General features: G+C 40.2%; 2 protein-coding genes across 3 annotated transcripts; one reads left to right on the top strand and one right to left on the bottom strand.

The window, feature by feature from the left end:
- The first annotated feature begins 965 nt into the window (after nt 1-965).
- PATE1 (prostate and testis expressed 1) lies at nt 966-4,846 on the top strand. Of its 2 annotated transcripts, XM_011934617.1 has the most exons (5): nt 966-1,023; nt 1,331-1,366; nt 2,074-2,109; nt 2,380-2,502; nt 3,592-4,846. In XM_011934617.1, the coding sequence occupies exons 1-5, from the start codon at nt 972-974 to the stop codon at nt 3,723-3,725; spliced, it is 381 nt and encodes a 126-aa protein (XP_011790007.1). In that variant the 5' UTR covers nt 966-971; the 3' UTR covers nt 3,726-4,846. The 2 variants fall into 2 exon arrangements, with proteins under 2 accessions (XP_011790007.1, XP_011790008.1); XM_011934618.1 differs by lacking the exon at nt 2,074-2,109 and having other exon boundaries at nt 970-1,023; nt 3,592-3,950.
- Nucleotides 4,847-23,000: 18,154 nt separating this feature from the next.
- On the bottom strand, nt 23,001-24,945 carry PATE2 (prostate and testis expressed 2). The gene is made up of 4 exons (XM_011934620.1): nt 24,861-24,945; nt 24,692-24,715; nt 23,976-24,104; nt 23,001-23,620 (listed from the first exon to the last, which is right to left on the bottom strand). Exons 1-4 carry the CDS (start codon nt 24,910-24,912, stop codon nt 23,484-23,486), a joined length of 342 nt encoding a protein of 113 aa, XP_011790010.1. The 5' UTR covers nt 24,913-24,945; the 3' UTR covers nt 23,001-23,483.
- Between the last annotated feature and the right edge of the window lie 1,109 nt (nt 24,946-26,054).

Consider the following 26,054-nt stretch of genomic DNA (forward strand, 5'->3'; position numbering starts at 1 on the left):
ACCTGCTTCCTTCCAGTTGCCACTCTTCTTCTCATATAGAGACCTGCTTCCTTCCAGTTGCCACTCTTCTTCTCATATAGAGAAGATGCTCCTAGCAATATATGCTGCGCCCTAAGCACGGGCACAGGCTTTTCTGTCAGTTCTCTACAATGACAATGAAGACTAAGCTGCGACATTCATTACAATGCACTGAATGCATAGCAATAACTGAAGGAAATGAACAGAAAACTTAGAATGAGATACTAGATATGGCTCCTCTTAGAATCCATGGGTTCAATCCCCTGGCCTGCCATGGAGTGAGAAGGACCAGCTTACCTTTCTCCAGATGAAATAGTCTTAAATCTGTCTCTCCCAACTAAAGTCTAAGTCGCAGCCACGAGGAAGCCCCAAGAAAGGAAAACAGTTCTCTCCTCGCTTTCATTTTCTACCCTAGGATCTGCTTCTTTCCAAGATGATTGACAGTGAGAAACTTTACTCTCCTCATGGGAACCCTCTGTATGCCTCGGAGCCTAACCTTTCTCTGTATTCCTAGAGGTATGTACTTTTAAGTCTGTGTTCAGCCTTCTTTTTGCCTTTCTGCATTCCAATGATTTATACTTATATATTCTCTTAGCTTTAATCAATGTCTTGATGTAGATGACTCTCAATTCTACCCATCCAGCCCAGTTTTTATCTTCGCATTCTTTTACAGTATGGTATAGTGAAAAGACCATAGAACCTGGCATCAAAAATCCTGAGTGGTAGAACCGGAATAAATCAGATTCAGGATTGACCTAGCCATTCCCTCTCTCGCCAAGTTGCAAGGGAGAGAAATTACAGAGACATTGATTTCCCTAGGAGCAGGGTATGCCTTCCAAGAGCTTCCACAGCGTCCCCACCCCTAACCTTAAGCAGGAAAGCCCAACCTTGCAGGGGTATAAATAGGCACTCTTGAATCTTCCTGCTATAGCCTGTGCCTCCCTCTTTCCAAAATGGACAAGTCCCTCTTGCTGGAACTCCCTATCCTGCTCTGCTGCTTTAGGGGTGAGTCCCTAGGGTTGACAGCTGGTAAGAATCCCGAATTTAGGAACAGGTGAGAGCACTCATGGCAGAGGCCTTCTCATGGAAGTCCTATCGTAACAGAAACATGATGAGCTTCTGCTCTAATGTTATGCCTTCTACCCAGGGTATGTCATATCCCCAGGACCTTAACTAAAACTCTTCTCCCTTCCTTTATGGGGGGGTGGAAAGAGGCAGATTAGAGAGGAATCGAGTGGATTTCACAGAAGCTTTGAGATGGGGTTTGGAAAATGAGGTCTGCAGACAGTGTATCTTTTTTTTTTTTCAACAGCATTATCTGGATCACTTTCAAAGAGAAAATATGCAGGTGAGTAGAAATAGATAAGTGGTATGAGAAGGGGCAGGTCTGAGGAGGAAAAGATGGGTGGGGTGAGGTGAGCACCAGGGGCTAAAAAAAAAAAAAAAAAATAGAAATAGACCTTGAGTTCCAACACTCAACAACCTCTTCCAGCAGGACAGAGCTGGGATGGGAGCTGATTTTAGGTTTGACAAAATAACATTCGCATCAACGGACAAGGTCAGGAGTGAGTGTCAGTGAAGGGCAAGGAAAAGGGAAAGGAGGAAGTGGAATGTTGGCTTTTCACGTGTTGCTTGGCCAAATCTAAAGCATGACAACTTCAGGAATTTCAGGTTGTCCCCATTGTCAGATTCCAGGCACGCACAAATAAGAGTCAATTCAGACTTTTACCTTAATTGTGCCACACAGAGTCAATTAAAAAGAAAGGAATGAAGCAAAAAAGCATGTGCACTTATCTTTCTCCTTCTGGTCTGTGCTGCATCCTATAGGAATGGTTAGATGAATCTGAGAAGCCCTGAAGAGGTGAAGAGATTTAGAAGGAGAGAAGAGGTGCAGAGATGCCCAGTAGGTGACTAGGCATTAGGGGGACAGAGGTCCTGGAATGGCTCCAATTTAAGAGTACCCGATGGACCCTGAAGGGCAGATTATAACAACCCAATACAACAGTAAATCTCAGGCACATTTCTGACGTGTTTTCTTTCTCTTTGCCAGTACAGTCAATGAAATAGCTGTTGTGAAAGATGAATTTCCTCGTAAGTATGAAGAGGACCTGCTGATCATCTCAGTCTTGATAATGTTTCACTTTTCCTTGTTCCTCCACCTTTCTTTCCCCTCCCATTTTTCAGGCTAAAATTCCTGAGACCGTAAACCTCAGTCACTCTCATGGCTTAGCATACTTCCGCAGAGGAAGATGTTCACGCTCGATGGGCTCTGGCAGGCAGACTTCTAACCCAAAAAGGGAGAGGGGTTCTTTCGTGGTAGTGCCATTGTTTCTCAATTCTCTTTCCCACTCTCCGGCCAAGTGATAGAAATTGTTCAGTGTAGGATGTGCCACCTCCAGTTCCCGGGAGAAAACTGCTCCAGAGGAAGAGGAATATGCAGAGCAGGAACAGAAGAGGCCTGCATGGTTGGAAGGATTTCCAAAAGTAAGTTGTGGGTTAGGGAAAAGAAGAATGGGCAGAGGAAGTAGACAGGGACATATCAGCCACAGGGGAAAGGGGAGACTTTACTTCACTTTTACTATAGGCAGTCTCACACCTGGGATGGCTGATTCCTTCATCCGCATCATATACCATAATGAAAATCGGCCGGGCGCGGTGGCTCACGCCTGTAATCCCAGCACTTTGGGAGGCCGAGGTGGGCGGATCACGAGGTCAGGAGATCGAGACCATCCTGGCTAACACGGTGAAACCCCGTCTCTACTAAAAATACAAAAAACTAGCCGGGCGACGTGGCGGGCGCCTGTAGTCCCAGCTACTCGGGAGGCTGAGGCAGGAGAATGGCGTGAACCCGGGAGGCGGAGCTTGCAGTGAGCTGAGATCCGGCCACTGCACTCCAGCCTGGGCGGCAGAGCGAGACTCCGTCTCAAAAAAAAAAAAAAAAGAAAAGAAAATTAGATGGAGGTGGTCACTAAGGAGGGTGGGGGCCTACAGCTAAGGAATTAGTATTTTGAGAAGCCTGAAGAAAACAGAGGAGAATAAATCGAGGTGAGAGAATAGGTGTAATCTATGCCCAATGGGTAACAGTGAGTTGCTGAGAGGAGGGGGCTTTTGGTCCTTGTGCCTCTTGTGCCTGTCTGGGTTTCCTTATAGATGGATCTAAACTGTGGAAATAGAAGGGCCAGCGTCATCAGTAGACTGGCTGAATTGCCCTGGATGGTTAAGACAAGACATCATGATTTCTCTTTTTCCACCCTTTGTGCTAAACTGTCTCTTGGCATTTATAACCCTCACTTAAACCAGTGTTAAGATTCTCAAGAGAAACACCCAGCTTTGGCATTCCCTGAATTACTGTTCTCCTTACTGCCCTAACCCCAGTAATCATTTTAGACTGCTCCATCGCTGCATTTCTTTTGGGAAGCCCCCAACTTGCAACATCTTCCAGTTTTTACATTTGAATAACGGAGCTTTGAACTACACAAGATTATCTCTATATATTGGTGTGGTCTGGAGAAAAGTTTTTTTGCAGAAGTTTCATGGCCAGGCTTTCTGATCTGTTTTTAATCCCTTCCACAGGGGACGGTACTCCCTGGTTAACCTTCAAGGACTGCCTAAAGAACTGTGCTGACGTGAAAGGCATAAAGTGGAGTGTCTATTTTGTGAGCTTCAGCTGCTGCAGGAGCCACGACCTGTGCAATGAAGACCTTTAGAAGTTAATGGTTCTTCTGTGACTCCAAATTCTGGGTGAGGTTGTTGCCTCAGCCTCTTCACAATGACTTTCTTAAAAAAAAAAATCTCTTTCTCACACACACACGCATACTACAGAAGAGGATTGCAAAGACATGGCTCCATCTTCTGCACATGAAAGGAAAGTCCCTCTCCTTTTCTAGTCTCTGTCTCATCCCTTAAAATAAGTAAATAAATAACCTTGAGAGCAAGAACAAGATCAATATATCCTGCAGGTTGCTATAAACCCTTGCGCTTTCACTGTATAGCTAGTTTGTTCAGAAAAGAAGGAAAAGGATACTTTAATTTCAAAAAAGAATCCCTTCCTCTTTCCTCTGCTGCTTTCCTTCCTTCTGTGGCAGGGTATTTTAATATTTTTCACATTTTTTTCTCTCTGTGTTATCTTTCTTATCCCACTCCAAAGAAAGCACATAACTGTGGTCTGAAGGGATGGGGAGTAGCAACATATAAAGAAGTGGTTCAAGTCTTCTTGGAGTTTGTTCATGAATGTTAATCCCAGGGTGAGGAGAAGATTGGGACATAGAAAGGAAGCTGCACCAGAACCATGAACAGAGAAAGATTGTCTGCCTTCTAGAATCAGATCTGTTTGGGGCTAGCGGTTGCAGAATAAAAGCAGGAGAAGTCTATGAGATTCTAGAGATAGTACCTGCATCCAGCTTCCCTGACAAACTCACAAGGAGGCATCAACCTCTAGACAGAGAACAACTGCAGGATACTTCCAGGGGACAGAACCACCAGCAGCAACACAACTATTCCCATGCCTGGAGCATGGCATGGAGGAAGCTGAGAACTGTGCGGTCTGAGGAAGCCATTTGAGTCTGGCCACTAGACATCTCATCAGCCGCTTGTGTGAACAGATGCCCCGTGACCCTAGATGCCTCTCCCACCCTTACCTCCATCTCACACACACTTGAGCTTTCCACTCTGTATAATTCTAACACCCTGGAGAAAAACGGCAGTTTGACTGAACATGTTCACAAGGGTAGAGGCTGATTTCTAATGAAACTTGTGGAATGAAGCCCAGAAAGAGTGATGAACTATATTATATTATATAAAAATAATAATAATAATATAAAGAAAGCTACCTTTCTTCTATAGCCAAATTGTGTTTCCTTCTTTCTCTCTCCTCCAACCTCTTCCTAATTCCTTTAACAAACATGTGTTCAAAGCCTACTATGTTCCAGGTACTGCTAGACCCTAGTACGTATACAGCATCATAATCCCTATCCTCATGGAGCTTAAACTAATGGGAAAGGCAGATCTTAAGTAAATGCTAATAATAGCTTCCACTTATATGACGATTACTATATGAGAGGCATTGCTATAAACACTTTTTATCTTCTGACTCAGTTACTCTTCACACAAATCTGAAAGTCATACTACTCTCCATGTGTGTCAGTCAGAAACCAAAAACAGCACCAGTTATTTTTTACAGAGGCTTTAAAATTAAGAGGGGTTAACCAGGTATTAAAGGACACAAAAAGCCAAAGGGAGATACTGAGTTAACAAAGACAGAAACTGCAAAAAACAGCTAAAACCTGTAGGTCTAGGGAAACACAAGGAAAATGTTGGATGTCCATACTTCTAAGGTCTAAGGTAATTAAGGTAATTAGACCTTAGACCTTAGAAGTGTGGGGGAAGGAAGTGCAGCTGGAGGATCTCTTGAGCCCAGGAATTCAAGGCTGCAGTGAGCTATGATTGTACAGTAGCACTCCAGCCTGGGTGATGAAGGAGGATCCCATCTCTAAAATTAATTAATTAATTAAAAAGTGTGAAGGAGGGATCCCTTGGAACTGGAGCCCAAACATGTCAGGAACAAAGGACCTCCGTGAAAATAAAATGCATACCTCTAGGGAACGGGAACTGTTCAGATGGTGCTGGTATCTCTGTGGGGCACCAGGAAGCTGGTTCTGAAAGTGTGGGGGGAAAACCATGGAACAAAACCAACTGTAGCTCTGAAGCCAACTGCCACTGCCCAGGTAAAAAGCTGTTGAGAGGAAGAGGAAGCAAACAGGAAAAGATGCATCCCTTGTCCAGCTTGCCAGTCTCCCTCCAGCACCCCCTACTGGCAGAATTTAACAAGGATCTAGCTTGCAAAAACCACCATCATAAAGCAGAATATAGAAGTGTGAACTTAAAACTGAGAAACAATCATTTAATACCAGTTCAATCACGCCTTTGACCTTTCAACATCTGTGCATACCTTTTTATGTGTTTGGACTCCATTGAACAAGAAAGGCAACTTCTTGCTTTTGTCTAAAGAGATGTATTATCCATACTTGTATGGATACAAGTAAAGATACTCTTATTTTTTCTCTAAATAAGGACACAAGAGTCCTAAAGTCATCTCTATCTCAGAGTGATATCCTTGATATTCATTTCCATGCAATGTTAAATACTCTTGAAATTCAATCAATTCCACCTGTCAACTACCATCAAAAATTTTATGTAAAATAACAGAGAGATAGAGGAAAACAAGAAGAAAACATGACAAGAAAGGAAAAAGATATGCCTAGGTACCCAGTGTTTGTTTGTTTTTTTAACTGCTAATGAGGCTGCAAGCAATATTTATAACTTCCTTCTTCTGCTACTAATTCTATATTTTGTTTTGCACAACTAGAACCTCACTCGGTCAGCATTATCTATCTGGTGGGGTGATGAAAATCTTCATTCTTGAAAGGTCCAAATTTTCAATGGCCTGGATTTTTTTTTTCAGTTTCAGAGCTTTATATTTACTGTTATTGGACAGGAAGAATAAAGTAGCACTTCAGAGAATTTCCTGTATTCCAGACACAGTCATCTCTACCTCATTGTGCAACAGCCATGCAATTCCCTTTTAATAATGGGGATCAGTTTTCTCAGCCTGTAGAATAACCTCTATGCTTATATTGTGGCATGGAGGCATCAGGAGCCCAAAATGGTCTCAGCATTCAAATCAACTAAAGTATTGTTATGTTCCCTAGTGGAAGCATTTCTCCCTTAGTAACTAAGACTTCCAAATGAACAAAAATCAGTTGCAGGAATAGGAGAATTTATTCCCACTTCTACATCTTGATTCTTGGACTTGTGTACTCTGACTATGGGAAAAGCAGAATTATATATTAGTTGCTGGTTCTGAGCATATATTGCATTCTAAGATATAATCTAATCTTTTCAGAGTGTTTGCCCCCAACTTATAGTTAAATTGAGATTTCATCCAACCATTCATTCCATTATTCCATCAGGCTGGTTGCTTCTGATGATGGGGTGCACGGTAAGATAAATGATTTCCATGGGCATGAACATATTGCTCTACTTCTTTGTGGTGAAATAAGTTTCTTGGGTGGAAATAATTCTGTGTTTAAAACACGTTGATGGAGAATAAAGCATTCCCTAAGTCCACAGTTAATGATGGTGGCAGAAGCATTATTAACAGGAACATCCATATCCACAAATATCTGTTTATTCCAGTAAGAATAAATTCTAACCATGAAGAAGTCAAGCTGTTAGCAACTAGCCATGAATTAATGTAGACTCATCCAGACGAAATGGATGAGACACCCTTGATTGTGGTTTAATGCTTGGGGAGTCCACTTCCCAGTTGTTGCCAGAATACCCATTTGTAAATGCCAGTTTCTCCTGTCTCAAATCAGTTCATTATTAAACAGAAAACTAATCCCTCATTTGCTTGTCTGTAAAGAATGTTATTTCTCCTTCACTTATGTAGCTTAGTTTGGCTGGATATGAAATTCTGGATTGAAAATTCTTTTCTTTAAGAATGTTGAATATTGGACCTCACTCTCTTCTGGCTTGTAGGGTTTCTGCAGAGAGATCCGCTGTTAGTCTGATGGGCTTCCCTTTATAGGTAACATGACCTTTCTCTGGCTGCTTCCTATTTTCATGAATCACTTTTATAATAATTTTTTATTATCCAGGAGAACATCCCCAACCTAGCAAGACAGGCCAACATTCAAATTCAGGAAATGCAAAGAACACCGTTAAGATACTCCTGGAGAAGAGCAACCCCCAAACACATAATTGTCAGATTCACCAAGGCTGAAATGAAGGAAAAAATGTTAAGAGGCCACAGGTGTTTTGTCACCACCAGGCCTGCCTTACAAGAGCTCCTGAAGGAAGCACTAAATATAGAAAGGAAAAACCAGCACCAGTCACTGCAAAAACATACCAAAATATAAAGACCAGTGACAATGAAACTGCATTAACTATTGTGTAAAATAACCAGCCAGTATCATGATGACAGGATCAAAATCACATATAACAATATTAACCTTAAATGTAAATGGGCTAAATGCCCCAATTAAAAGACACAGACTAGCAAATTGGATAAAGAGTCAAGACCCATTAGTGTGCTGTGTTCAGGAGACCCATCTCACTAGCAAAGACACATATAGGCTCAAAATAAAGGGATGGAGGAATATTTACCAAGCAAATGGAAAGCAAAAGAAAGCAGGTGTTACAATCCCAGTCTCTGATAAAACAGGCTTTAAACCAACAAAGATTAAAAAAGACAAGGAAGGGCATTATATAATGATAAAGGGACTAATGTAACAAGAAGAACTAACTATCCTAAATACATATGCACCCAATATGGGAGCAACCAGATTCATAAAGCAAGTTCTTAGAGACCTACAAAGAGACTCAGACTCCCACACAATAATAGTGCGAGATTTTAACATCCCACTGTCAATATCAGACAGATCAACAAGGCAGAAAATTAACAAAGATATTCAGGACTTGAACTCAGCTCTGAACCAAGCAGACCTCATAGGCATCTACAGAACTCTCCACCCCAAATTAACAGAATATAAATACTTCTCAGCACCACATAGGACTTATTCTAAAACTGACCACATAATTGGAAGTAATACACTCCTCAGCAAATGCAAAAGAATGGAAATCATAACAAACAGTCTCTCAGACAACAGTGCAAACAAATTACAATTCAGGACTAAGAAACTCACTCAAAACCCCACAACTAAAATAAAATTGAACAACCTGCTCCTGAATGACTACTGCATAAACAACAAAATCAAGGCAGAAATAAATAAGTTCTTTGAAACCAATGAGAATAAAGACACAATATACCAGAACCTCTGGGACACAGCTAAAGCAGTGTTTAGAGGGAAATTTATGGCACTAAATGCCCACATCACGAAGCTGGAAAGATCTAAAATTGACACCCTAACTTCACAATTAAAAGAACTGGGGAAGCAAGAGCAAACAAATTCAAAATCTAGCAGAAGACAAGAAATAACTAAAATCAGAGCAGAACTGAAGGAGATAGAGACACAAAAAACCCTTCAAGAAAATCAATGAATCCAGGAGCTGGTTTTTTGAAAAGATTAACAAAATACATAGACCACTAGCTAGATTAATAAAGAAGAAAAGAGAGAAGAACCAAATAGATGCAATAAAAAATGATAAAGGGATATCACCACTGATCCTACTGAAATACAAACTACCATCAGAGAATACTATAAACACCTCTATGCAAATAAACTAGAAAATCTAGAAAAAATAGATAAATTCCTGGGCACATACACCCTCCCAAGACTAAACCAGAAAGAAGTCGAATCCCTGAATAGACCAATAGCAGGCTCTGAAATTGAGGCAATAATTAATAGCCTACCAACCAAAAAAAATGTCCAGGACCAGATGGATTCACAGATTAATTCTACCAGAGGTACAAAAAGGAGCTGGTACCATTCCTTCTGAAACTATTCCAAACAACAGAAAAAGACAGACTCCTCCCTAACTCATTTTATGAGGCCAGCATCATCCTGATATCAAAACCTGGCAGAGACACAGCAACAAAAAATTTCAGGCCAATATCCCTAATGAACATCAATGTGAAAATCCTCAGTAAAATACTGGCAAACCGAATCCAGCAGCATATCAAAAAGCTTATCTACCACGATCAAGTTGGCTTCATCTCTGGGATGCAAGACTGATTTAATATACGCAAATCAATAAATATAATCAATCACATAAACAGAACCACTGACAAAAACCAGATGATTATTTCAATAGGTGCAGAAAAGGCCTTTGATAAAATTCAACACTGCTTTATGCTAAAAACACTCAATAAACTGGGTGTTGATGGAACATATCTCAAAATAATAAGAGCTATTTATAACAGATCCATAGCCAATATCATACTGAATGGGCAAAAACTGGAAGCATTCCCTTTGAAAACTGGCACAAGAAAAGGATGCGCTCTTTCACCACTCCTATTCAGCATAGGGTTGGAAGTTCTGCAGGGCAATCAGGCAAGAGAAAGAAATAAAATGTATTCAAATAGGAAGAGAGGAAGTCAAACTGTCACTGTTTGCAGATGACATGATTGTAAATTTAGAAAACCCCATTGTCTCAGCCCCAAAACTCCTTAAGCTGATAAGCAACTTCAGCAAAGTCTCAGGATACAAAATCAATGTGCAAAAATCACAAGCATTCTTATACACCAATAATAGAGAGATAGCCAAATCATGAGGAACTCCCATTCACAATTGCTACAAAGAGAATAAAATATCTAGGAATACAACTTACAAAGGGTACGAAGAACTACAAACCACTGCTCAAGGAAATAAGAGAGGACACAAACAAATGGAAAAACATTCTATGCTCATGGATAGGAAGAATCAATATCATGAAAACGGCCATACTGTCCAAAGTAATTTACAGATTCAATGCTATTCTCATCAAGCTACTATTGGCTTTCTTCACAGAATTAGAAAAAATTACTTTACATTTCATGTGGAACTAAAAAAGAGCCCATATAGCTGAAACAATCCTAAGCAATAAGAACAAAGCTGGAGGAATCACGCTACCTGACACCAAACTATACTACAAGGCTACAGTAAGCAAAACAGCATGGTACTGGTACCAAAACAGATATACAAACCAATGGAACCAAACAGAGACCTCAGAAATGACACTACACATCTAAAACCATCTGACCTTTGACAAACCTGACAAAAACAAACAATGGGGAAAGGATTCCTTATTTAATAAATAGTGCTGGGAAAACTGGCTAGCCGTATGCAGAAAACAGAAGCTGGACCCTGTCCTTACACCTTAAACAAAAATTAAATCAAGATGGATTAAAGACTTAAATGCAAGACCTAAAACCATAAAAACCCTAGAAGAAAACCTAGGCAATACCTTTCAGGACATAGGCATGGGCAAAGACTTCATGACTAAAACACCAAAGCAATTGAAACAAAAGCTAAAATTGACAAATGGGATCTAATTAAGGAGCTGATGCACAGCAAAAGAAACTATCATCAGAGTGGGATGGTAAGGGTGGTAGGGTAAGGGTTGGAGGGGCGCGAGGGATAAAAGACTGCACACTGGGTACAGTGTATTCTGCTTCAGTGATGGGAGCACCAAAATCTCAGAAATCATCACTAAAGAACTCATCCATATAACCAAACACCACCTGTTCCCCATAAACCTATTGAAATAAAAAACTAAAATTAAAAAAAAGTTTTGCCTTAGAGTCTATATTGTCTGATATTAGTATAGCCACTTCTGTCTTATTTTGATTACTATTTGCATTGAATATTTTTCCATTCATTCCCTTTCAACCTGTGCATGTTCTTGGATCAAAAGCAAGTGTCTTATATACAGCACATGGTTAGGTGTTGTTTTTAAAATTCATTCTGCTAATCTATGTCTTTCAATTGGGGAGTTTAATCTTTTTACATTTAAAGAAAATACAGATAGGAAGGATTTACTTTTGCCATCTATTTTGTGTTCTGTTTGTCTTTGTTTTCTGCTGCTATAACAGAAGGCCACAGCCTGAGTAATATATCTTTTTTAAAAAAACTTATTTCTCACAGTTCTGAAGTCTGGGAATTCTAAGATCAAGGGGCCACATCTGGTGATGGCATTCTTGCTGTGTCATATCATGATAAACGGCATAACATGGTGAGAAAGTGGGTGTGTGAGACAGAGAGGAAATCAAGGCACACTAATTCTTTTCAACAGGAGCCTATTCCTGCAATAACTAATCAACTTTCATGATAATGGTATTAATCTATTTGTGAGAGTAGTGCCTTCACGATCTAATCACCTTTTAGAGGCCTCACCTTCCAATACTGTTACATTGGCAAGTAAATTTCAACATGGGTTTGGAGGAAACATTCAAACCATAGCATTCAGCCCCTGGCCCTCCCAAAATTTATGTTCTTCTCACAAACAAAGTACATTCATTCCATCCTAATAGCCTCAAAAGTCTTAACTTGTTCCAGCACCAACTCAAAAGGCTAAAACCCAGAATCTCACCTAAATCAGTTAAGGACGAGACTCAAGGCATGCTCCAACAAGAGGCAAATACTCATTCAGCTGTGAGCTTGTGAGATTAACAAGTTATGTGCCTCTAAAATACAATACTGGGACAGGCATAGTATAGAAATTCTCATTCCAAAGAGGAGAAATACAAAGAAAGAAAGGGGTAACTGGTCCCCAGTAAGTCCAAAACCCAAAAGGGAAATTATTAAGTCTTAAAGTTGGAGAATAATCTCTAACTCCATTCTGGGCACACTGGGTTTGGTTTATCAAGGCCTCAAACATCCCTTCCACTATGGCTTTGCTGGGCTCAGTATACCCAGAAACTTTCATAGACTGGAGTCTCATGCCTGCAACTCTCTCAGGCTGGTGTTGTATACTGACAGCGCTACAGTTCTGTGGTCTTTGGTTGGCCCATTCCAAAGGCTTTTAAACTGATATCAATTCAGGTTCAATCACATACAATAACTCTACTCCTTTATAGTTCTGCCACTTTATGTTATTGATGTCATAAATTGTATCTTTCTGTATTGTGTACCAATTAACATAATTTATAATTATTTTATTCATTTTCTTTTAATCTGTATAAAATAAAAAGTGGAGTTACAGTCCAAAATTATAATAATATCAGTTTTGATATTTGCCCATGTATTTGTTTTTACTAGACATCAGCATATTTCCATAAGGCTTCAAGTAACTCTCTAGCATGCTTTTATTTCAACTTGAAGAACTTCTCTTAGAATTTATTGAATGGCAGGTCTAATGGTAATAAACTCACTCAGCTTTTATTTATCTGAGAATTTCTTACTTTTTTCCTCACTTTTGAATAACAGTTTTATCAGATACAGAATTCTTAGCTGACAGTTTTTTTCTCTTTCCATTCTTTAAAGATACTACCCCACTGTCTTCTTGCCTGCAAAGTTTCTCATGAGAAATCCACAGATAACGTTACAGAGGATTTTTGTGTGTGTGCCAAGTTACATTTCTCTTGCTGCTTTCAAGAGTCTCTGTCTTTGGCTTTCAACAGTTTGATTATAATGTGTCTTAGTATGGATTTCTTTGGGTTAATCCTACATGGAGTTTATTGAGCTTCTGGATTGGTAGATCCATGTCCTTGCCTCAGACCTGATCTTCCTCTAGCATCTCAGAGCAACCCCAGGACCTTGCTCTGACTGCTTGCCTGAATCCCCAAACCCCCAGAAACTCCCGACCCTTCATATCCTTCTGTATAGCCAACCCACATCAGCCTGCTGACCAAGCCCCATTTACCCTCCTCCTAACTGCCCTCCAAACTTTCTAGCCTCAGACAGCCTTGAAGGTACCATGGAAGGCACTATTGTGCATAAAATAGAGGAGTTAGGCATAGAAGTGATATAGTCAGATGCCTTTAAATTACACAGAAGAAACAAGACTCAATTAAAAGATCAACCCAAATAAAGGTGGAGGAAGACCCTGATTCATGCCCTTTCAGTTATCAGGCCAGAGACCATGTTGGTAGGTGAGGGAACCATGGAGTATGAATTAGGGGTCAGATACGAATTCTGAGTCATTTCCTTTCATTAGTTCAGTTCCTGCCACAGGCCCGGCATAGGGCATAACTTACTGAACTTGGCGAAAGGAGCCCTATAGCCCTGCTCCTATGGCTTTGCCTCGCCTGAGTCACCAGGATGTCAGTCTCTGAGGGTGAGAGGGCTTTCTTCTGAGTCTCTCCCTCCAGGCTTATTTCAGCTTGCCAGCCTCCTGCGTTCCACACCCTCAGTGTGACGGTAGCACACCACCTTCGGGAGTGACGAGCATAGGGATGGGGGATTCCTGCAAGTCACGCCAAACAGCAATTCTGGAGCTGTTTCCATGGCTGCAGCTTCAGCAGATCTCCTCACTTGCCCTTCCCACTGCAGGCTGCTGGGACACTGACAAGTCAGGCTGGAGAGGAGGGACTGGATGCTGCAGCTCCCTAGCTGTGACCTCTGCCTGTCCTCCCCTGCCTAAGAAAGCCTTTGTGTAAGGCACATGAGAGTGATAGTATAGACCTTTGGTCCACAAAAATTTATTATAAAAGTGATTCAGGAAGAATGGGAAGTGGTACTACCCAACACAATATTGTGGGATCCATTATCTCTGTATTCCCAGACCAAGAGTGATCCAGGCAGACGCTCACCCCGTCTGCCAAAATTAAAAGTGTTGTATGCTATGGCTGATGACAGATCGTTGAATACATTCTTTTTTCTTGTTTTCAACAGTAGCTTAGATCCCCTAGCCAGAGTAGATGTCAGAAACTTCAGGCTTCAAGAGCCACTCTCAGAGGTCACGTGCCCAGGGAGGGCAGTGAGTTAGGGTCTACAGCTGATGCTCTGGTATGGGAAGGGAAAGAGCCTGGCAGTGGGGTGGCTGCAGGAGCGGCCTGATAAAGGTCAACTACCACTAAGGCTTAGATTTGGCTTGCATGTTGGAGTGGGCAGGAGATCAAGAACAGTTTCTTCCAGATGTCCTTTGGAGTCAGACGCTCAGGTTCAGAGCAGACTATCTGGTTTTTCTTGGTGAGTGAGCAATTAGGACATTCACTGAGCTTTACTGTTGAGATTCAGTGAAACTAGACTCTGATGTACAATTCTGGGTTGCCACAGACTGAGGGAACACCTAGAGAATGCATAGAGATTCCAAGAAGCTCAGGTGAAATGTCTAGAGAGCCTCTCCTAGTGTCTCTTCCCCTTTTCTAGAGTTCCCAACTCTTGGAGATTTGCTGGCAACTCAGAAGTGCCGTTGTAGCTGTTCCAAACTTCTAGGAAAAGGTAGTCTTCTGTAGGTTGTTGAGGAGTGAGGAGATTGTGGAAAAAAAGGAAGGAGAAAGCCTAGAGGGACTGGTCAGTGTTCTTCGGATATAACCTGTTCTGCACCCAAGTCCAAGTCAGACAAAATTTCCCAAGCTGTGACACATTGTGACAGGAAATTTATCACTCAGTTGTCTCCTGAGGCCCCAGATGGAGGTGTGAACTCACAGGTAACACTCTAGTAGATGAGAAGGTCAAGAACTCCTTTACTTACACCACAGGGAGTGGAAGGAACCAGGAACCAGGCAAGAGAATGATAGACGTCATGCTCAGAGGAAGGGAAGGCAAAGCAGTGCCTGATGCTGCCTTACTGATTATCTACTGTGCTGATTATCTTAATGATTACTGATAACCAGGAAATTCTTTAACTGTTATCAAGATTTCCACTGCTTGCCCTCCAAGGGTTTCACATGCTGCTGCCATTGCTGCCTCTATCTCTCTTTTCCTGCCCTCTTTTACTAGCAGTGCCTTTGCTATCTTGTTCAATAAAGTCACTTCCTCACTGAATGCTAGCTGTGGGGTAGAAGAAGTAGAGAACTGGTTAAGAACTGTTCCTTTACCTCTATGCGGAGGCCATTTAAGATGAGAAGTTTCTTATCATTTAGACACTCACTTGTCTGAATGTAAAGCAGGAACTTTGGGGGAGGTTTCCAATGCATCAGATAAGGAAATGACCTAGAAACCATTGCACTGCGTTTCACAAAATTTTATGCATCTGGAAGAACGACCATCCTGCCACCCCTTCCCCTGCATATGTAGCAACACATACACAACCACCTCGCTGATTCCTCATTTACTTGGGGGATGTAATAAAACGTGATCCTCTTGCTATCCCTATTCAAACAGAGAGAATGACATAGAAATCTCCTGTCTAAAATAGTAGTCTTCCCAATGCCAAAAAAAAAAAGGTAGTAGATTCAAAACTTCAGCTCAGACTTTGTGAAGTCAATCATTGAGTATCAAATTACAGAGGTTTTGCTGCTTAAAAGTGTAGGACCCATGGTCTCATTCTTATGCCCCTGAACCTCTGGACAGGACTTGAAGCAGGAGGATGAATAATTAGGACCAAGTAACATTAAGCCTGTTAATGCAAATTTCATCCTCACAGTTGATGGGCTTATATTAGGTTCTAATTTACTCAGCAAAATATTTATCCCTGTAAATTGATGTTTGCATTTGGGATAAGCCAGTTTCCAACTGGATACCCCATGATGGAAGAGGCGTTGTCTCACCTTGTATTGCTGGGAAGCTCTTAAGAGGAACAGGAGTCCAAGAGCTGAAACCAATCCTTGCTCCTTGCACAATTTGGAGAGCTAAAGCCCATGCTAGCCTGTCCTCCTGAATAACATGCCCCCCCCCCACGCCTGCAGCAATGTTTATCAATTCCTTGCTTTGGAAGTAAAATTCCATGAGTTACTGAGTACCACTCTCAGACTTCTGGGAAGTGGACAGGCCTTACCTTATTCCTGGGTTCATTCCTTCAACAAGTGTGTATTGGATGCCTGCCAGCTGCTACGTATTGAGAAGTGGCTTGAGGTACTAAGAATACTACTTACAATGAAAGAGACAAGTGAAAACAATGGTGCTTTGAATAAAGATTCAGAGACTTGGGGATAGAGGAACAAAGCTAGGACCTGGGTTATATCCACAAGAGGATCACCTGAGATAGATTTCACTTTCCTTCTCTTTCCATTGGACTGTGAAGTCATATTGAACGTGTAGTTTGCATTTTAGTTCTGCCTTTGTCAGCTGCTCAGTAAGTCTGATACATTTATACATCCCTGAATGATAGTACTGTTGGAAATAGAGAAGCTGGGCCCTCCTAGTTAAATTCTTTACTGAGACTCATGTCATGGCAGCAGCATCATATTTGGGATAAAACTCCCTACAGTTTGTAGCTCTGCCACTTATGAGACTTTGAGAAAGTAACTTGACCTCCCTATGCTTCATGAGGTTGTAGAAAAAATAAAACGGGATAATGTGCATAAATGGCTTAGGTCAGCACTTGGCACAAGAAAGTGCTCATTATCTATTTAATATTAAAATTATAATCATAATAAATTTTATTATATCAAGAAGGACAGTTGTTGAGTCCCAGAGAGTGACCTGTTGTAAATGAACCAGGGCTCGTGATGGAAATGAGATGTGCAGTCATAGCATTGAAGTGAATCATGAGCAAAATAAAACTAATCTTTTCCCTCAAATGTGCTTGCAAGAAGAGCGCTTTGAAGGGGGAGTTTTCAGGAAGTGTAGAAACTGAATTCGAAGAGGAGTATTCTGAACTGCTGCTGGATCAAACCACCACTGATTTACAATTGTTATAACAGGATGTAACCCCATCATAAGTTGAGGAGCATCTGTATGTAGCCTTCTCAGACTGGCTTTGTTAACTTAGCAATATTCATTTAAAATGTATCCATGTCCTTCATAGCTTGATAGATCATTTCTTTTCATCATTGAGCAGCATCCCACTGTTTGGATGTACCATAGATTACATATCCATTCACCTATTGATGGGCATCTTTGTTACTTCTAGTCTCAGGCAATTATGAATAAATATGATTTTAACATTTGTGTGCAGGTTTCTGTGTGGGCATAACTGTTCAAATTGGTTGAGTAAATATCTAAAGGCATGATTACTGAATGACATAGCAAGAGTATAATCACCTTTCTAAGAAACTACCAACTGTCTTCCCATACAACATTACCATTTTGCATTCCTGCCAGCAACAGATGAGATTTCCTATTGTTCTATATCCTTGACAAAAATTGCTACTGTTAGGGCTTTTTTAAAATTTTTTTGATTTTGACCATTTAAAATGTATAGTTGCATAATACTGTTGTTTTAATTTGCAATTCCCTAGTGAGATATGATGTTAAGCATATTTTCATATGCTTATTTACTACTTGTATATCTTTTTCTGTTCAGATTTTTTGGCCAATTTTTCTGGCCTTCTTTTATTTTTATTATTTTTTTATTTTACTTTAAGTTCTGGGATACACGAAAGAATGTGCAGATTTGTTACATAGGTACACACGTGCCACGGTGGTTTGCCATGCCCATTAACCTGTCATCTAGGTTTTAAGCCCAACATGCATTAAGTATTTGTCCCCTTGCCCCCCACCCTCCGACAGGCTCTAGTGTGTGATGTTCCCCTCCCTGTGTCCACGTGTTCTCATTGTTCATCTCCCACTTATGAGTGAGAACATGCAGTGTTTGATTTTCTGTTCCTGTGTTAGTTTGCTGAGAATGATGGTTTCCAGCTTCATCCATGTCCCTGTGAAGGACATGAACTCATTCCTTTTTATGGCTGCCTAGTATTCCATGGCATATATGTGCCCCATTTTCTTTATCCAGTCTATCATTGGTAAGTATTTGGGTTGGTTCCAAGTCTTTGCTATTGTAAATAGCGCTGCAATAAACATGTATCCATGTGTCTTTATAGTGGAATGATTTATAATCCTTTGGGTATATACCCAGTAATGGGAATCCTGGGTCAAATGGTATTTCTGGTACTAGGTCCTTGAGGAATCACCACACTGTCTTCCACAAGGGATGAACTAATTTACACTCCCACCAACAGTGTAAAAGCGTTCCTATTTCTCCACATCCTCTCCAGCACCTGTTGTTTCCTCACTTTTTAATGATCATCATTCTAACTGGCGTGAGATGGTATCTCATTGTGGTTTTGATTTGCATTTCTTTCTCTAATGTCTGCCTTTCTTTTAGAAGCTAAGACTTCTGATATGATGTTCGATAGAACTGGTAGGAGAGGACATCCTTGCTCTGTTCTTGATCTTGGGAGGAAAGCATCCAGTTTTCATTGTTAAGTACAATGTTAGCTGTGCGTATTTTTATAGTTGCTCTTTATCAAGTAGAGGAAGTTCTCCTGTATTTCTACCTTTCTCGGAGTTTTTATCATGAAGGGATGTTGAATGTTTTTAGTGTCTTTTCTGCGTCATTCGTTATGATCATGATTTTTTTTCTTTAGTTTCATGTTGTGGTGGATTACATGTGTCAATTTTTAAATGTTGAACCAATCTTGCATACCATAAATTAATCCCACTTGGTCATAGTGCATAATTTTTAACACAATTATGTATTTAATTTGCTATTTTTTTGAGAATTTCCTCATGTCGGTCTATACTTTCCAACTCTGTTGAGATTTCCTCTCTATCCATTCATAGCTATCTTTTTTTTCAGTCTCTGAGAATATTTATAGTAGCTGTTTTAAATTCCTTGTCTACCAATTCCAACATGTGAATTATTGCAAGGCCTTTTTATATTGAATTTCTGAGACTTTGTCCACAGTTTTATTTCTATGAGGAAAAAATACATGTGCCAGAAAACAGCATCATGCCAGTTTTCAAAACTAGGTAGTACATCCAAAACCCAGAATTTTCCACTGGTAAAACTGCAGTTATTTTAAAAGTTTATAGATTGAAAGAGAAAGAGAAGTGAAGTGATGATAGATGAGAGAGAAACAGTAAGTTTTAAATAAAAACAGAATTTCAAATTTTTCTTTTTTTCACTGAATATATTTTAGGATGCTTTCATGTCAATAATTTCATAATGACATTATCATCACTTCCTATGGATGCATTTCAGCATATGGATGTATCTTGTTTGATTTAAGTAATTTTGGTTATTTCTACCTTTTCACTTTCATTACCAACACTGCTGTGAAACTTCTTCACGTGTTAATTTTTTTTTAACTTTACCTCATTCTTTCCCCAAAATTAAGTTTGTGGTAAGAATTTTGGATCCAAATATATGCCAGTTCTTACAAATACTGCTATTTTCTTATTTGCTTTCAGAAAACCACTTATATTCCTATCAACAGTGTACATTTTCATCTTTGGCAATATCATAATCAGAAGTTAAAATTTTTTTTTTACTTAACTTGCATTTCCAAAATTAAAAATGATTGGATATAATCATATGCACTAACAATGTATATTTCTTCTGTGAATTACCTGTTAACATCTTTGTTTATTTTTTAGTTGGAAAGTTAATCTTGTTTTAATTTATATGAACGTGCTATTGGTATACTAAGGAGGTCAACCATTTATCTGCCTTATTTATTAAAAATATTTTTTCCATGAAGTCATTTATCTTCTTTTTTTGATGGTTTTGACTCACTAAGTATTTATTTTTGTATGCAGTCAAATCTGTTGATCTTGTCCTGTTTTGTGATTGCTGTCATGGTTAGAAAACCTTGTTTGCCATTAAATTACATATTTATAAATATTGCTAATATAAGAGTGGACACAGAATGAGAGAGCACTTTGGAATTATACAGATATTGGATCAGATTCCAGCTTTGCCGTTAACTAGCTGTAACATATTGTATTTTTCAGAGATGGCTGCAACAATAGCTCCCATACCACAAGATCTTCTACAATTTTACTACTCTCTAATCAAAAGATTAGATTTAGAATCTGGCCAGGCTTGTAACTCATTTGTAATCAATAGAACATAGCAGAAGTGATGAAGCATGACTTCCAAGGTTAGGCCCTAAAATGAGACACAATTCTTATCTTGTCAGCTATACATTTACCTTTAGAGCCTTAAGCTACCATGTAAGAAGTTTGGGACCCCTATGCGGTGAAGGGGCCTGGGCTGCATGCAGAGTCTCCGTGTAGGTGTTCTGACAAGAGCCCCAGGTGACATCACAACTTATACTACCATCAACTCCAAAGACATGTGAGTGGAGACACCTCCAAATGATTTCAGTTTCTAGCTCTTTCATCACTTTCAGTCTTGGAGTCTTCCCAGTTGAGGCCTTAGACATCACAGCACACAGACAAACCTACTGCATACTTTCTTAATTCCTGATCCACGGCACTAGTGAACACAATAATTTGTTATGTAGCAATGGTAACTAGAAAGCTTAATTGTGTGACATTTGACAAGTAACTTAACCAGTCTGTTATTCAAGTTTCTCATCTATTGAACTGTCTTGTAATAATAGCTACTTTATAGGAAGTTAAGGTTACATGAGATCATATATTAAAAATGCTTGGTGTGTGCCTAGCACATAACTACAAGTTCAAATAATGATAGCCACAACAAAAAGCAAGCTTTTCTTTATTACAGTTACATTTGTAATACACGTGAAATTTATTTTGGTTTAATAGGTAAAGTTGTGTGATATTTTGGTTTAATAGGTAAGGTTGTGTGAGTTATTTACCAGTCAATTACAAAGTAACAGATCGTTAGCCAAAGTATTGTCCTTTAAAAAGATACTTGAAGAAACAATTCTCTGTATAATTACGTATATATATGAAAGAAGAACATGTGCATATCAGAGGATAAATTCTTGGTGTTTTATCATGTGGGTAAAGAAATTTTCACCTAACTTTTGCTATGTTCGTTTGATCAGGTTAGAAAATGGAACTGGGAAGAATATCCCAAGATAGGGTAAGGCACAGAAAATATTCTCCAAGGTTAGAGAAATGTTATCTAGTCGGTAAGGAAGCCTAAGAAGAAAGATTATCCTGACTCAGGAAGAGTTAGTTTAGACACTACACACACTATTACTTGGAACTGCCAAAATGTAACTTTGTTTTCTAACCTGACCTCATTTTGTTTTAGAGCTCTGTTCACAGTGAGACAAAACACTTGGTCTTGTCAGCTTAAAACTTAGATAATAAGGGAATGAAGGGAAGTTAGGGGGGAATTACTAACAAAAACATGGTCTCAGCTGAAGACTAGCTTTAGTTGGATCCCGTGGGAAAGCTCTGGGGTACAAATTGCACCACAGACTTAGTTCTACCTTAATACAAGGGGCCAGTCATTCATTGGCTGAGGCCCATATGCAGGTTGTGAGTTAGCATCTGGGCAAGGCTGCTTGTATTAATATTTAGTAGAGAGAAATCTCCAAAGAAGTCAGTAACTGTGAGTTGTCATAAGCCAACACATGATGCAACTGGGTGCACTTATCAGCAAAGGGGATTTTGGAAGCCACCAAATTCAAATCCAAATCATCCACTACATGAAGACAAATTCAATTCTATAATGCTGAGAATGCCAAAGTGTGCTCTTGAAGCATAAAGATTTTATAATTAAAACTCTCTGCATGCTCCACAAAACCAAACTTTGGCTTCAAAAATATTTTGAATCGATTCAAAATATCGATTCAAAAATATTTTTAAAGTCTATTTTGAAAACTAAGGCTAAACAATATTTTCTTTTCTTTTTCTAGACTGACTTCTACCGTCCCCATGATTCAATGCGGAGAGAGCTCTTACACAACCAGAGCCCATAACTCAAACTTAAAATATTCATGTTACATTGGCTTTTCTAGTTTGCTTGTCTACCATGAAAGAGCTGCCTTCATATATCTTTCATTCTGACTCTTCAAAATCCAAATTGAGAATGCCTCAGAAAGGATTATATTCTCAGACGTAGACAAAGATAGGGTATAACAGACTACTCAGATAGAAGGTTGGTTGGTTCATTGTAAGAATTTTATGTGGCATAATATAAGAGAAAGAAGCTCATGGAAGACCAGGACCAAGAACTGCAGTCAGCCTCATAAGGACAGAAACACCAGGGTTAGTGTATATCAAAGGAAAACGTGCCACATTGGCCACAGGTGTGCTCCAACATCAACGCTACTTAGTTTCTCTTCCTATCTGTTTCTCTCTGTGTCTGCCTGCTTCTCTTCCCACCACTGTTACCCCATATGCTACCTTTCTCACACTTTCTGCATACTCATAACTTCCTCTTACACAGGGCACTCTGTTACTTGAACGCTACCTCATGGTATCTATTTACATCCTATTATCTTCAACTACCATGCCACCTGAAACATTATCAGCATTTTGTTTTCTCAGTCCCATGAGAAGAACCTGACTAGCCATCCTTAAAAAAACACTCTGTTCCCAATCTAATCACCTAGTTCACCCATGTGCCCAAGGCTGCCTGGCCGGCCAGGGCGATGATAATTCAAGCCAATTCTACCCACAGCAAGTTATCTCTCAGATCTTAGTTTTTACCAATTGAAATGCCCCCTGAAATTTTCTCTAATGCCTTATCCCTGTCTGTTCAAGTTTTTTTTTCTGCCCTGAGGTTCCCCCAAGAGCTCTATCAGAGAAAGACTTGGCCCATGCCGCCAACACACTGGGAAGCTGGGTTTAGCCCTCTCCAGAACCCATGGGCAAAAAAAGACAGTGCCAGAAAGTGTCGGGGCTAATCCAGAGAGAATTCCAACTGAGAGACGAGTGTAGATGAGGATACAGGATACTCACAGAATTCTCAGTACAGATTGGAGATTATTATGGCCCAAGTGTTCACATTTTCATACAGGAGATAATAAATGACTAAGTCTGAGCTTATTCATGGCGGTATCACATAAGGAGAGCAAAACCCCTCCCAACTGTGAGTGACAGGGATGTGCAAAGAGTGAGTCTAGGGCTCCATCATCACTAGGCTCTGCTGTCCGCACTGCATCTCCTTATGCCTGCTTGTCTTTTCACTATGAGCTGGCTTTTCACTCTCTACCATTGCATAGAAGAGGAGAGCAAAATTCAGATTCAGGGAAGAGAAAAAAAGGGTAGTGGTTGAAAAAGAACCCAAAATCCAGGAGATACACAGAGCTAAACTCCCTCAGGGAGGTTGCAGTAGTTACTATGATTACAACAGATGAGCTCTGCCCTCTTCGAGGACCCCAAGAAGTTGATGTCCTCACAGTTGGTCATACACGACAGTTTTGAATAATGATACATGCTCTGCCCTGAGGAGGTAAAAAAGAGGAAATATGATCATAATGACCTCATTTCCTTTCACTGCATTCTTAGGAGTAATCTGTTTTTGTGTCCTCACTAACCTTTCTCTAGGCCCAAATGAGTTCCAAAGCTGAGTCTGTTCATTGCTGACCCAGAGAGTAGATTTTATTCCCTGCCAGGTAAGGGACATCAGCCTCTTTTTCACCCAATATGGTCTTAAGGAAAAGTCTATCTTTGCCATCCCCTCGTGACCACCCCATACTCACCCATCCCATCCACCCACTCACTCTGAGGGCAAAAGAACACCACTGTTTCTCAGGGATGGTGGCGGTGATTTTCCAGTCACTCTATACTCCACATTACCTTTAATTGTAAGGATGTAAAAGTTCTCAATTGCACAGGACTGTTTAGGCTTCAGGGAGCAGGATGTCATGGCATCATAGCATAACCCGAGATGATATTTTTTACATTTATAACACATTATTTCAGTCGCTGTCAGATACAAAAAGAGGTGCTTAGAGGATGCAGTCTTGAGAATATTCTCTGGGGCTGGGGGCTTCACTACAGGAACTTACTCTTGCCTAGTGGTTCCTAACATTTTTTGGACCATGGACTCCTGGTAATCTTGAGAAAGACAGGGATCATCATGCTGTGGTCCTCCCCATGTACACATGAATACATTTGTACACATTTTCTCCAATTAAAAAAACCTTGTGAAAGATAACCTGTGCAAACATAAATCAAACACTGTATACGACTTAGGGAGCTCAGGGTTCCCATGAAATTTATCCATGGACCTCCAGTAACGAACCCCTTATCTAGCCTGATGATTTTGCCGAGTAATAGGTAAAAGAAAGTAAAGTGGATCTTAGCCTCCTTACTCTAAGAAATGGACAAAACAGGTCTGGCAGGAGGCAAAACCCCTAGGATTCTATAATAAGAATGGATTACAGGGCTCTCTGAAGATGAAGGGAAGGTTTGCTCCTAAACATGTCATAAATCGCCTGTTTACCAAGGTAAACAGGTAAACTTGTCTGAAGTCCTGTTTACCAAGGACTTCAGACAAGCCATGATTGTACCTTCTACAGGGTCATGAAGTTCACCTGTGAAAAGAAGAAAAACCTTCCTTGTTATAATCTCACATACATTTGCCACTGCCCCAAGAGCCAATTTTGAAAACTTCCTCTTCCCCCAGCATCTGTCCATCTCTTAACCAACCACCAGCTTCCCTCTGTCTCCAGGACTTACCCCAATATGGGCAGAGCAGAAAGACTGTGCCCAGCAGAAAAAGAATAAGCATCCTGGAGCTTCTGAAGGGTGCAGCTTCCTGTGGAAGGAGTGAGTTGTTCTTTCGTGATCTGTCCTTGGGCTAGTCATCTAAATTATATAGTCATAAAATTTCAGGGACAGATAGTATGACAATGTTCCCAGAGCCAAACCACCATATCTGATTGCTGCACAGCATTCTAAACAGGGTACTCACTTTGATTTTGTGCAAATCCTCTAATGAAAATGAAATTGTAATGTTCCTGATTCACCAGACCTGCTCCTACTTCAATATTGCAGAGTTTTAAAAAGTATTTTCAACTTCTCATTTTAGATTCGGGGGGTACATGTGCAGGATCGTTACAGTGGTATACGGCTTCATGCTGAGGTTTGGGGTATGAATGATCCCATCACCTGGGTAGTGAACACAGCACCCAACAGTTAGTTATTCAGTCTTGCCCAGTCCCTCCTCACAATGTTGCAGATTTTAGTACATCTGGGAGGTATTCTTTACAGCTTCTTGTGTTTCATCCTCATTGAGCAATCTAGCAGCAAGTCTTATCCATTTTACCCTACTAACTTCTCACATGGGTTTATTACTCTCTGTCGCCACTGACATTACCATAATCCAATCTATCATCCTGTCTTGCCTGGACGAAGCAATGGCCTTATTTTTGGCCTCCATGCTTCTCCCCTGCCCCTTCACAATCATTTCTTCATAAAGCAGTCAGAGAACAAGTCATAGATGCCACACCCCTGCTGAAAACCCTCTGATGACCTTTTAATACCTTTGAAAGAAAATCCAGAGTTTTTATCATAGCCATCAATGGCTTCCTCATTATGAGCAATGGCCTCCTCTCCAATCCCCTTTCTCTCCACTTTTCCCTTGCTCACTCAGGTCTTTGCTCAAATGTCACCCCCTCAGACAGAGCAGCATTTTCTGCTCAATCTCTAGAAAATGACAGCCTTCATTTCCTACCCTTTTCCCTGTTTTATGTTTTACAGCAATTCTCATTAGCTGATCTTACATTCCTATTGGCTCACTTTTTTACTCCTCCACTAGAACAAAGCAAGGGGTTTCTTTGATTTATCATGGCACACTTGGCATCTAGAGGCTGGGAACAAAGGAAATGCCCAACAAATATTTGTGAGAGGAATCAATAATGTTCTTCCCAT

The sequence above is a fragment of the Colobus angolensis genome, unplaced genomic scaffold, assembly GCF_000951035.1.
Source record: "Colobus angolensis palliatus isolate OR3802 unplaced genomic scaffold, Cang.pa_1.0 Scaffold137, whole genome shotgun sequence".
NCBI lineage: Eukaryota > Metazoa > Chordata > Mammalia > Primates > Cercopithecidae > Colobus > Colobus angolensis.